Source organism: Anneissia japonica, unplaced genomic scaffold (genome assembly GCF_011630105.1).
Source record: "Anneissia japonica isolate Jap-2015-1 unplaced genomic scaffold, ASM1163010v1 scaffold287717_len1600092_cov198, whole genome shotgun sequence".
Lineage (NCBI taxonomy): Eukaryota > Metazoa > Echinodermata > Crinoidea > Comatulida > Comatulidae > Anneissia > Anneissia japonica.
Window position 1 is genome coordinate 1,304,462 of NW_022755469.1, and position 12,955 is coordinate 1,317,416.

A 12,955-nucleotide genomic window follows, 5' to 3' on the forward strand; every position below is an offset into this window, starting at 1 on the left:
ATTGTGGTGGTGGTGATAGTGGTGTTGGCTGTCTCTTATACACATCTAGATGTGTATAAGAGACAGGTGTATACCTACCTTGTCTGCAAAACATTCTCGGCGTTATCTTGTTCATCCGTTTAACGTGGATTGTAGGCAATGCTGGAGCCCTTGAAAGTTTCTTCATTATACTCATTTCATGTGCAACCGTAAGCTATAACTTTTCCTCCATCAATAGATGATAAGGCATTCATTTAATATGCTTCACTAGTTAAATATAATGATGCCGGTGATGATGATATGAAAAACAATAATAAGACTGTCTTATATACACTTATTTTATACATTATATATTATACAAATATTGACTGTTCATGAGGGGAATGGTGAAATCTATTGTGGATACTGTAGCCTATCTTCCCAAGGGCTATGGTCTACGCATCACCGAGGGGTTGTAGATTTCACCGTTCCCCAAATCTAGAGCAGTCCATATTTGTTTTAAATGCCTCATACATAGGTTCTACAAGACCTAAAGAGTAATGGAAATAGTACATACCAAGTAAGCCTAGGCTTGCTTCCTAGGCCTAGGCGGTCAAAAGGCCAATCTCTCTCAGCATCGTAGAGGTCGCGTATCCTTTACCGTTTGTGCGCCTCATAAATTACATAGCAACATGGCCTAGAGATTGCACATCGCGTGGCAGGGCAAAAAAGTACTATTCCATAGGGTAACAGTACATTTTATTGCCCGCTTCTTAACCAGTCAGATGCCTAGAATCTATATATGCAGTATATAATTCTTTTTATGAATTTTCATATTATTTTAATTATATATATTGTATTATATATAATAATTATATTATATTATTTCCCAGACTGCTTTAACTGCCATCTCAATGAGTGCGATAGCAACAAATGGTGTTGTTCCAGCTGGAGGTTCGTATTTTATGATCTCCAGAGCTCTAGGACCCGAGTTTGGTGGTGCTGTTGGTGTCCTTTTCTATCTTGGTACAACATTTGCTTCCTCCATGTATATTCTTGGTGCCATTGAGATCTTGCTTGTAAGTTTTAGTGTACAAAATTGTTTAAGATTCACTGTTTGTGTTAATATAAAATGGCAACAAAATAAAATGTATATATATTTGCATTGTTTACTTTGATATTGACTTTTGGTTTTGTTTTTTTTAACCATTTCAATATCTTCATCCATACGTCTGTGACGCTGTTGTCATCATTTTCGTCAAAAGATTGTAAACAAGCAAACCTGAATTTCCAAACACATGTTGGTTATGAATTTTTGCATACATTTATTATTGGTCATGTAATTGTGCTTTATTGCTTGAAAACATTTTTGGATAGATATTATGGCAATACACAAGAACTTTATTACTCCCCCCCCACCCCATCCCCTCCATCTGAGACTCGGTATAATCTAGCGTCAGCGGTACAGTGGATTATTAAATATCTAATTTTATTAAAAGCAGATACAATTTGCCTTACCTCTCTAAATGGCAATTGCACTCTGGGGAATGTACCAAAAATGCCATGACTATTACATTAGACATTAGAAAAAGTCTGTAACATTTCTGCCTGAATTAAGAATTTATAAATATAGAGTTTGAGCTCTCTTAAAAAAAGTCATTGTTCCGCCTCCTGGGAAAGGTCTATAGAACCCTCACTGGCGAGGAGAAGGCAACAATTTTGTCACAGAACACTGTTGGAACCTTAGCCCTTGCAAGTGTTTACAGTAGTTAATTGATATTTTTTTTAATTTTATAACGGTCGTCTAACAGGAACTCTTACAGGCGAAAATTGCAATAAACATCAAAAATGTAATCAATACAATAAATTCACAATATTTTACTACATGTACTGAATAAAATTTTGTTTGTTCCTAAGATATACATAGCTCCTCCAATCGCAATTTTTGATGAAGATGGAAGTGGAACTACGAGTAATTCACCAGACATGTTGAACAACATGCGAGTCTATGGAACAGTCATTTTATTGATTCTCTCGCTTCTTGTATTTGTCGGTGTCAAGTATGTGAACAAGTGTGCCCTCTTGTTTCTTTTCTGCGTTATTGTCTCCATCTGTTGTATATACATCGGTGTCTTTGTACCCAACGATTTGCAGTAAGTTTATATTATATATTTTGCTGTTCAAATATTTTATTGAAAGGAAAAAAATGATAATGTATTTCAATTTCTTATTGACTTGGTAGTCCCCCACAGTTTCCTGTTATATATGAAAGTGCAACATGCATTAGGAAAAGTAATTTTGAGAGTGATATCTTTTTACCATTGAGTATGTTTTCTTATTCATTATATGTGATTGACGATGCTCTCTCTTAAATTTTATTGCTCAGTTTATTACTGAAGCTCATCACAAACTGTATATCTATATTATTTTATTATAATCATACTATATAACAAGATTCTGGCAATCTACCAGTTGTATTGGATACATGGATAATTTAAAGGTGGTTTTTGCAAGCAAGTAATCAAGGAGTTCACTAATGATGCTATTACTGTTCATTTGGTTAACTTCATAAGATTTAAGTAGATATAGCAAGACATAAATCAGATTGCAATTACCTTGCTTGAACATTTATTAGATAAAAGAAATTGAATCGCCACAACAGAATAAAGGCAGAAGTATAGCTTATAAGTTGAATTGTAAGACAGCTATGGCCAGAAATATAGGCCTACAAGTTCTGCTGGTGCATTAGTAGAGGACATATTTTCAGTAGTTATTGGTTGTGCTATGATAGGCATACTACTATACAACATCCCCAAATTCAACTTAACAGCAAAAATGAATTTCCCATCAACAAATATTTTCATTGTGGTAGAGAAACTACTAATCTATTATTTCTGTTGTTTGCTCTACACAAGTGAACCTTCTTTTGTGAACCCGCCACTAGCCAATAATCATTATTCTAAATAGAAATAAAATGTATTTTTCTTCTGCCTGCATTGTCAAGGTTTTGTTGTTTAGATGGCAATATATCTTTGACTACTGAATATCGATCTGTTGAAGAATGTACGTTTTATGTACAAGGAAACACATCTCACCTTAGTGACCTTGGAATGACTTTCTGCGATGCAAATGATGTAGTTGGCGATGAATGTTCCAGTTTCCTAAAGAAGCATTATGTCAACATGACAGATGCAATACCAGGTCTTGGAAATGGATTATTCAAAGGTAAAGTGGCCATAGCAATGGTGATAATGAAGGTGGTGGTGAGGATGATAGTGGTGTTGGTAGTTATTTTGGTGGTGGTGATAGTGGTAAATTGGTAGTTATTGTAGTGTGGTGTTGGTACAATTGTTATTGTGGTAGTGGTGATAGTGGTATTGATAATTATTGTGGTTGTGGTGATAGTGGTGTTGGTAGTTATTGTGGTAGTAGAGATAGTGGTGTTGGTAGTTATTGTGGTGGTGGTGATATTGGTGTTGGTAGTTATTGTGGTGATAGTGGTGTTGGTAGTTATTGTGGTGGTGGTGATAGTAGTTATTGTGGTGGTGATAGTGGTGTTGGTAGTTATTGTGGTGGTATTGATAGTGGTGTTGTTTGTTATTGTGGTTGTAGAGATAGTGGTGTTGGTACAGTAGTTATTGTGGTGGTGGTGGTGATATTGGTGTTGGTAGTTATCGTGGTGGTAGTGATAGTGGTGTTGATAATTATTGTGGTGGTGGTGGTGATAGTGGTGTTGGTAGTTATTGTGGTGGTGGTGATAGTGGTGTTGGTAGTTATTGTGGTGGTGGTGGGGGTGGTGGTGATGGTGGTGGTGGTGGTGGTGGTGATGGTGGGTTGGTAGTTATTGTGGTGTGGTGATAGGTGGTGTTGGTAATTATTGTGGTGGTGGTGGTGGTAGTAGTGGTGTTGGTACAGTAGTTATTGTGGTGGTGGTTATAGTGGTATTAATAATAATTAATGTGGTAGTTGTAAGCATAGCAATAGCACCAGGTTCATGTAAAGGGAAGTTTCCTATAGGCCAAGTTTAACTCAGAAGTGTTTCTTTAATAGAAAAAGGTTATGATAAAATACCACTAAAGTAGTGAACTGTTCAATAAGGGTGGTTCAGCCAAACCCCCAAAACTCCTGGTCCTAGATTGTGCTGAGGACGATGATGAAGCTCATTTATGATATTGCCCTAAATCTCAAATCATAAACCCATTGATAGAAGTGTCTTCCACTGACAAATTTAGATACTTTTTATTTTATGTTTTATATTTAGGGGAAGCAAAATTAGTAAGACTTTTACAAATTTTGTTTTGTTTTTCCACTTTAATTTATATAATTAGATTTTTAAGATAATCCTGATTGTACTCTTTGTTCAGAAAATTTGAAGAATTTATACCGAGCAGGTGGAGAGGTGTTACCACGACAACTTCCAAATGGCGGTGGGTCGGAAGTAGTGGCTGACATTACAACATCTTTTACTATACTCCTAGCCATCTTCTTCCCATCAGTAACTGGTGAGTTTAGTTAGTTATATATTCAATTTGATAGTATTACATATACAAATTAAAAACCAGTAATAAAATTATTGTTTTAATGTTTTATTTACCAGTTTTGATTTATAATAAAGCTTATGAAATAAAGATGTGAAACTAATAAACAGGTGTTCAGGTGTTCATAAATATTTTGTTTTCTTTATTTACTATTTAGATTAATTGTTGACAGTCAGACATTAATTCTTATATGAATACATTGAAATCGTGTGATTTGCTGTGGTGCAGCACATAATTAACCAATGAGTGAGCCATGTTAAAAAACATTAGCTGAAGTTGAACTAAGGACATGTTTTTATTTGTTTTGTTTTTTTTTTGCTGTGTAACTAATTACATAATTATTAACAAATTAAATGATTGTCCTTGTTTTTTTCATTGTTAGGTATAATGGCGGGAAGCAACAGGTCAGGTGATCTCAAAGATGCGCAGTTTTCAATTCCACGTGGTACACTTGGAGCCATCTTTACCACCAGTTTCATCTGTATCCTTTGGTTCACATAATTACGTGAAAATATGAACAACACCCTCTCAACGTCAATAAACATCAGCTGTGTTTAGTTTACACTAGGTTAATACAAACTCCGTTCCGAGATACGGCAGTCATATCTAACGCAAGATATCCAGACTGGGCGATTAACAAACGCTAGCGTAAGTATCCACATGAAATATTCGTATTCGTAATTGCGCGTTTTATTTTCTGTTTACATCTAGGCTATTGTGATTGGTCAAATCTTGGCAACTTCAAAACCATTGATGCATGACAGCCGTAACTCAGTGGTGTACGCTAATCTGGGGTCTGTTGCTGGATTAACGTACGCCAGTGATTGCTTGATAATACTGGAGTCCGCTACGCCGCGCACAAGTTCACACCGCTTGATTAACGCTATGCTACCGTAAGTCGTCATGTCTGAACATAGCAAAGTCTAATATATATACATGAACAAGATAAATTTTGAAAAAAAAATCCTTAACCAGAAATAATAGATATGACATGTGTGCTCTTCTTTGCTGGTGCGGTAAGAGGAGAAATCCTTCGAGATAAGTAAGTTGAAGAAAATGTGTTTTTATAATTTATTCTCATTTAGCATTAACTTGTCAATTACATGGTGTGAAAAATTTGTGAAGCTTTTGGCACTGTACGCATATTTTTGTGATAAAGCTATGAGTTTAATTCACTATAACAAATATGACATTTTGCTTGATATATCACTCTGCCTGGATTTAAGTGCTGTTTGATGAAAGCATCTCTAAACCTGATAAAAAATAACACCACTGCTTAAGTAACATAACAAGATTTAGTTTATGGAGAGCATCATGTGTATGTGTTGTGAGGAAGAATTTGACAAATATTTACAGATGGTAATTAAGGTCGCTGTTAATTTTTGGCTCATATATATCTTAATAGATGAACAGAGTAAATAAAAAGTAGTGCCTGCTAATAAGCGATAAGACAGAATGAATATGATTATCTGTGAGATGAAAGTTACAAGGAAAAGAGTATTTTAACACCAATACCATATATATATATATATATATATATATCACTCGCCACTGAGGAAGGACTAGTGTTGTCCGAAAGCTCTGGTTCTATTTCTGGCTGTTTACTTACGTTTACTTTTTAGCTGTTGCTTATCATTTTTGTATCTCTACTGAGATCCAGCCATTGTTTCCCACAGCATTGTTTTTTTCCAGTATTTTGCCTTTTAATCTATACATATACTGTCTCTTATACACATTTTAGTAGTAGTCTGTGGTGATTATATATTGCACCTGGAAGCAATTTTGAATTTTTCAGAAGGGCTATATACAAGCAGGCCATTCTTATTGAAATTTTGTATTTTTTGCGAAGGCTATAATTAGATGAAAGTGGGCAAAATGCCAGCTTAGATTTAACACATCATCATCATTCGATCAGTGTCCGTTTCCTGTTATCGTAATCTGAGCCTAGACAACCTAATGACATTATCCTTGGGATTTCCCAGTTTAAATATTATACCCCTAAAAAGCTTTTAATTTACTTAATTTAATGCAGAATTCTCAAGTTCTAACTTCCGTATTTGCTGCAGAAATTATGGACATATTATGGAAATAGACAAAGACACAATGGAAATTTATCATTAGTTCTAGACCCAGAAATATATATAAATTTATATATTTATATTATATCTATATATTTATATTTTGTCATGCTTTAATCCATCTCTGTTAAAAATGCAAACATCTCTGATTGCCATCCTGTTGTGGGCTACGGGTTTATTTTAATGTTGTGTGCCCAAATATGTAATGTAGTTTGATTTATATGGCGCTTTATACCAAAATCTCAAAGCGCTTGAGGTGTAGACTAACTTGTACAAGAACTTGCTTCTCCCCTAAGGGTCTCTTCGTGTCTGGGCTCCCCGGTAAACTGGTACCAGCTATCTCTCGTCTGTCCACAATTGGGGCTGTATGAATCAGTACCCTGGGGAAACCCTCTTACTCATCTCAAAAGATGTACTAAGTTCGTTAAAGTGCACATAAGTGTCCTTATCCGAGAGGTATTGTTCCACCACCAGAACTGTAGGAAAGCGTGTGCCATTCGAACCACCGCCGATGTAATGGCAGTAAGTTGCGGTGCCCTTGCCGTAAACGCTCAGCCATTCGACTCGCCTTTAAGTCATGGTGTGTGTATATATATGGTCATGATGTGATGTCATCATGACCATATTTAGTCATGTCACATGTTGTCAATAAGATTTGATAGTTTGGACAGGGCTTTATTTATAATCACATTTTTCTTTCTAGATTCGGTGAAAGTATAGATGGCAGACTTCTTGTAGCCAACATAGCGTGGCCTTCAGAATGGGTCATTTTGATTGGTTCGTTCTTATCCACCATTGGAGCTGGACTTCAAAGTTTGACCGGAGCCCCTCGGTTACTGCAGGCTATTGCTAAAGATAACATCATTCCATTCCTATCTGTGTTCGGTAAAGGCTCAGCGACAGGTGAACCCACTTGGGCTCTACTTTTGACGGTTGCTATCTCCGAACTCGGAATTGTTATCGCAAAGCTTGACTCAGTTGCTCCTATAATCACAATGTAAGTTTGAATAGAAAATAACAAAATGTATTAACCTGGTAGAATTCAGAAAAAAACACTAGAAAGTTTAAAAGAAACATTGAATTTGAAGTTGGAGAAAAACCTATTCTTGAAATAATGGAACCTATATTCTTTTTATTAGCATTAATATTTTCTAATATGTATTGTTTATATTAGTAATAATTCAATTATATTATGATATGCAGTAGCTTTTACATAATCTTGCACAAAGTCTTTTCCACTTTTTTTTTCCAGGTTTTTCTTGATGTGTTACATGTTCGTGAACCTAGCGTGCGCACTGCAAACGTTGTTGAAGACACCTAACTGGCGCCCTCGTTTTAAGTACTACCATTGGTTGCTGTCGTTCATCGGCATGATTATGTGTGTGTCTCTGATGTTTATATCTAGTTGGTATTATGCCCTGGCAGCAATGGCGCTAGCTGGGTGCATATATAAGTACATTGAATACAGAGGGTAAGATGTCGAGTTTGCTCATATCAATTAATTGTATTATTATCATTGTTGCTGTTGCTATTATAATTATGTCTCTTCAAAAAGTCAATGCCATAGCAAAAAATATTTCAGCCCATTTTGCTAGAGCTGATAGACCAGCTCAAAATATCTACTTCATGATTATTGTTGTTATTATTGCATAGTATTATTGTCTTAATTATTATTGTTATTTAACTGTTATTGAATTTAATACCAATGATTATTAAATTTATTTTAATCAGGGCTGAAAAGGAGTGGGGAGATGGTCTGCGTGGTTTGTCATTACAAGCAGCAAGATATAGCTTACTAAGGCTGGAGGAAGGCCCACCACACACAAAAAATTGGAGGTAATTTGCCTAGTGCAAACAACATTAACATAAATAAATTATTGTATATAAGTTAAAGTAGTAGAGATTTATGCTTCCTTGCAAAATAAATGAGAATAGTTTTAAACAGTAAACAAGATTAATAAACTTATTTTTGTAGGCCTCAGGTCTTAGTTCTTTGCAAGATGGATGAGAATCTAATTCCTAAACATCGCAAGCTGTTAAGTTTTGCCAGCCAGTTAAAAGCAGGTCGTGGTTTGACCCTCGTCAGTTCCGTCATTCCAGGTGATTATGCTGCTAAATACCCAGAAAGCCAAGCAGCTGCACAGGTAAATAATTTACCGTTTCATGTGTTAAATTTGTATTCTCATTATGTTGGTATGTCTCATATGTATGTATATACATACCTTTAGATCACACAGACCTATAGGTATATATTACCCTCACACATAGTTATTACTTATTCAATAAATTAATCTAGTGAACCAACTAATCAATCATTCCATTTGTCATTTTAATCAATTTTCACACATAGTTTAGCAACCAACCAATCAATCAATTCATCTATCTTAATCCATGAATCAACCCCCTCCAATAACCTAATCAATTAATCTATCAATCAATCATTCTAGTGAACCAACTAATCATTCATTTTATTCATCATTTTAATCAATCTTAACAGTCCATCAAATCAGATAAGACTCACCATAAATATGTTAATGATGTACATGTTCTTTAACACCAGGAACTGAAAAAAGTGATGATAGAAGAAAAAGTAAAAGGGTTTCACCAGCTTCTCATTGCTAAAGATGTCAGCGAGGGTATATCTGCATGGTAAGAGACACTCATTGTGTATAAATAAGAGTGGGGATGTGAGAGTAAAAGTGAAGAAAATGGGATAATAAGTGTGAGCTATGAGTAGGAGTGAGGATCTTAACTTGGAGCTAGCAATAGTAGGGATATAAGTGTGGGGCTATCAGTAGGGATATAAAAATATTATTGTACAGTAATACTAATTGTTATTATTAGAAATGTACTAATTGTAATGTTGTGTTCTGTTTCAGTGTGCAGATGTCTGGTTTAGGTGGACTACAACACAACACTGTAATTGCCGGGTGGCCCTACGGCTGGCGACAGTCTACTGATGAAAGATCATTTAGAGTTTTTCTTGGTACATTCTCATTTATTTTTCTCATTATTATTTCATTTTAATATTATTTTTTAAACTCTGTACTCTTGTAATTGAAATGTGCAGTTTGGCCATTGGCCATGATTTTTTACAAATGAGTCTTATTGAATAGAAGTGATTTATATTTTTATAAGTTTTTAATTAAATTTCTTTTAAAAATTATGAAAATAGTGGTTGAAATGAGGCAATCAATGATGAACAAATGTAAAATACTGTATTGTCATCAAAATAGTGCTCATGTCACCAAATTTATTCATCTGCATCAAAATTATAAATGTTTCTTGACATCTATGATATTTGTTAGATATTGTACGTAATGTATCAGCAATGCATAACGCTCTGCTTGTGCCAAAGAACATCATGCTGTTCCCAAGCAACGACCAGAAGCTGGAAGGCGGTAGCATAGATGTGTGGTGGATAGTCCGTATCCTTTTTACAGTCAATTTACTCTTCATAGATAGTGAATAGAATCAGATAAATAATTTGCATAGAGAATGATATTGATCAATGGTATTTGAAAGCTGATCTGCATATTGATGTTGAGATTGAAGTTGTTGAGTTGGTATTTGCATAATGATATTGACCAATGGAATCAGAGAGTTTATTTGCATGGAAAATGATATTGACCAATAGAAGCAGGTGCTAATGTGCATAGAGAATATTAACCAACACAACCAGGTAACTCATTTGCATAGAGAATTATATTGACCAATGGAATAAGCAAGCTCATCTGCATAACCAGTGCAATCATATAGTTCATTTACATAACAGTGTTGCTCAATGAAATACTAAAATAGTGGATGCATATGAAATTCCAGAATGTTCTTTTACATAGAGAAATAGCTGGTTTGACTTTTCTAGTTTTTAATAACATTTATAATATTTATCTTATATACTTTTGTATATTGTTTCCTTAACTGTGCTTCAGATGATGGTGGAATGTTGATGTTGTTGCCATTTCTTCTGCGACAGCACAAAACCTGGAGGAATTGTACAATGAAGATCTACACTGTAGCACGTATCCTTCTGCTGTTACATTACCTGTTGTTATTTCCTCTGTTTATTTTAGTAACATTAAGGGCAGCATTAAGATTATAACTTTCAAGATCCTCATTTTATTTTTAATTTGTTTTTACATACCAAATGCAGTGGATTTAGGAGTAAAAGGAGCTGAACTAAAGTCTTTAATGTAAAATATTTATTTATCTTCGGTATTTTCACTGTATTTTAAAATATCCTTGAAGTTGAAGCCAATCAGTTATTTTCAACCAATTTCAGTGCATTTTCATATTTATTATTTTTTTTAACCTTAGCAATTGATTTTATTCAGATGTCACTGGTATAAGAAACTCTACCTTTGGTTTAATTTTGGTTGAAAAAAAAAAATCAAATCATTGTATTTCAATTTGGCTCTGTGGATAAATAAATATATAAGTGTTCTTTCATTTTAAATGATTTCTTAACAAATTATCTTGATTAGAAATGGAAGATAATAGTATACAGATGAAGAAAGATTTGAAGACATTCCTTTATCATTTGAGAATTGATGCTGAGATTGAAGTTGTTGAGTTGGTAAGTTTACATTGTTTTAATAGAAATAAACACTGGACATAACAAAGACATTGGAAGAATCTAAGAGTGGGCTGCAACTTCCTGGTTAAGGTGCTTGTCCACCGACCCAAGGCTGTGGTTCAAATCCTGCATATTGCTTTCTCATGATTCAAGCTCTCGCTACACTATCAAATTTTCAGTGATTTGCCCTTTTTTGGACGTGGTGATTTCAACCCCACTTATATTAGCACGTCACAGGTTTTTGTCGCATCAACCATGAAATGCTGATTATTAATTTAATTAACTGGGTGTGGTGTTTTTGGTTTTTTTTCAGCCTGGTTGTGACATCTCGGCTTACACCTATGAGAGAACGCTATTGATGGAGCAGAGGAACCAACTGTTACGACAGATGAAACTTACTCGTAAAGAAAGCTTATATGATGTAGGTTTCCTAAGTATGCAAATACGTTCATAATGTTCTTGTTTAACTATTTTATTACAATATGAAATTATTACAAATTTAATATTAAGAATAAATAATATTTATAACAATATATATATATATATATATATATATATATATATATATATAAAGACAGTGCGCTATCCTATCTTGCATTCAGCCTTCCAGCTGAAATGCAAGGTGAGCAGCGATGAGAATTGAACCAGGGACATAGGCTACGTTCAGACCTGGAGATAAGCAAGCCCGACTCAACGTTAAGCCTGGCTTAAATTTGCTGGGCGTTCAGACTAGCAGGTTTAGCCAGACGAGAATTTGCATAATAATGAACCGTAACCAGGAAACGTGTTTCAAAACGTTGCTCATGAAACGTACGCTCGCTCACAGCGTACATAATTGAATGCTGATTGGTCATTTTGTCACCCAAAGTCAATGCAAGACCCCCAGCAACGATTAAAGCCCGGCTTAGAAAAGTTCAACACGGTGGCGCTAGGCCTAGTTACTATAGGAACATAGCCCGGCTTGAGATAAGCCACCTAGTTGAGACTGGCAGGTGGATAAACCCGGTGAGTTGAGCTGGGTTTATCCACCTAGTCTGAACTAGGCCATAGCGATCTCCACGTTTCAGCGCACACACACAGTGGCTACCACCAGATGTGTGCCTGGCTTATGTGACGTCATTTTATGAGATGATATTGTATTTTCAATTACTTGCACATTTATCTTATTGTGTTTCATAATAATCATCATTCCTGTGCTGTAGGCCCAAGGTATTGTTGACCTCCATCATATTCCACGTAGCGAACATGAGAATGAGCCTGTTGAAAGAACAACAGAACGCAAGGTTCGGTTTGCACGTCAAGAATCGTCACCATTTGATGATCCTGAAAACGAGGAAGTGTTGAAGGTTACCGAGTTAGCTGATATTAGTGAGGTCGCTGAACCAGACTCTGTTAACTTGATAGACACAGAACCAGAGGAAGCGACTCCTAGTACTACGGATGGATTATTAAATATCACACCGTAAGTATCATTCTTTTCTTTAATATTAGTAGCACTATATTAAATCTTGCCAATTCACCAGGGTGAGCTTAGTATGTCTTCCACTAACTTTTTTATCCTAAAATAATGTTCAGAGCATATTAACACATTTTTATGCTGATCATTTACAAATCTCAATACTGTTTTGATTAAGTCCATTGTGTTCCCGCATGGACACAATCATATGTATGTAATGTGGAGCGACCTGCAAACTCTGATAGGAGCGATTAGTGTGTTTGTGCGATGGTTAGCAGTTTTGTAGGCACATGGAATAAAAAGAATGACCATGGTATATGTGAAATGTCCATAACACTAGTGGTCATTC

The 12,955-nt window shown here is 35.2% G+C and overlaps 1 protein-coding gene across 3 annotated transcripts in view; it reads left to right on the forward strand.

Annotated features, from left to right (window-relative positions):
• The window catches only part of LOC117123519 (solute carrier family 12 member 4-like), a 31,759-nt gene that overhangs the window by 17,085 nt on the left and 1,719 nt on the right, over positions 1–12,955 (forward strand). For 2 of the 3 annotated variants that reach the window (XM_033269470.1, XM_033269472.1), the window contains 16 exons: positions 1,876–2,111; positions 2,963–3,183; positions 4,323–4,460; positions 4,879–4,977; positions 5,481–5,538; positions 7,278–7,571; positions 7,827–8,045; positions 8,306–8,410; positions 8,550–8,718; positions 9,135–9,223; positions 9,454–9,560; positions 9,883–10,002; positions 10,507–10,596; positions 11,059–11,150; positions 11,464–11,571; positions 12,353–12,612. In XM_033269470.1, coding sequence (XP_033125361.1) covers positions 1,876–2,111; positions 2,963–3,183; positions 4,323–4,460; positions 4,879–4,977; positions 5,481–5,538; positions 7,278–7,571; positions 7,827–8,045; positions 8,306–8,410; positions 8,550–8,718; positions 9,135–9,223; positions 9,454–9,560; positions 9,883–10,002; positions 10,507–10,596; positions 11,059–11,150; positions 11,464–11,571; positions 12,353–12,612 — 2,405 coding nt within the window. Of the gene's footprint in view, positions 1–66; positions 189–851; positions 1,038–1,875; positions 2,112–2,962; positions 3,184–4,322; positions 4,461–4,878; positions 4,978–5,480; positions 5,539–7,277; positions 7,572–7,826; positions 8,046–8,305; positions 8,411–8,549; positions 8,719–9,134; positions 9,224–9,453; positions 9,561–9,882; positions 10,003–10,506; positions 10,597–11,058; positions 11,151–11,463; positions 11,572–12,352; positions 12,613–12,955 lie in introns of all 3 variants that reach the window. The other variant, XM_033269471.1, reaches the window with a different exon arrangement.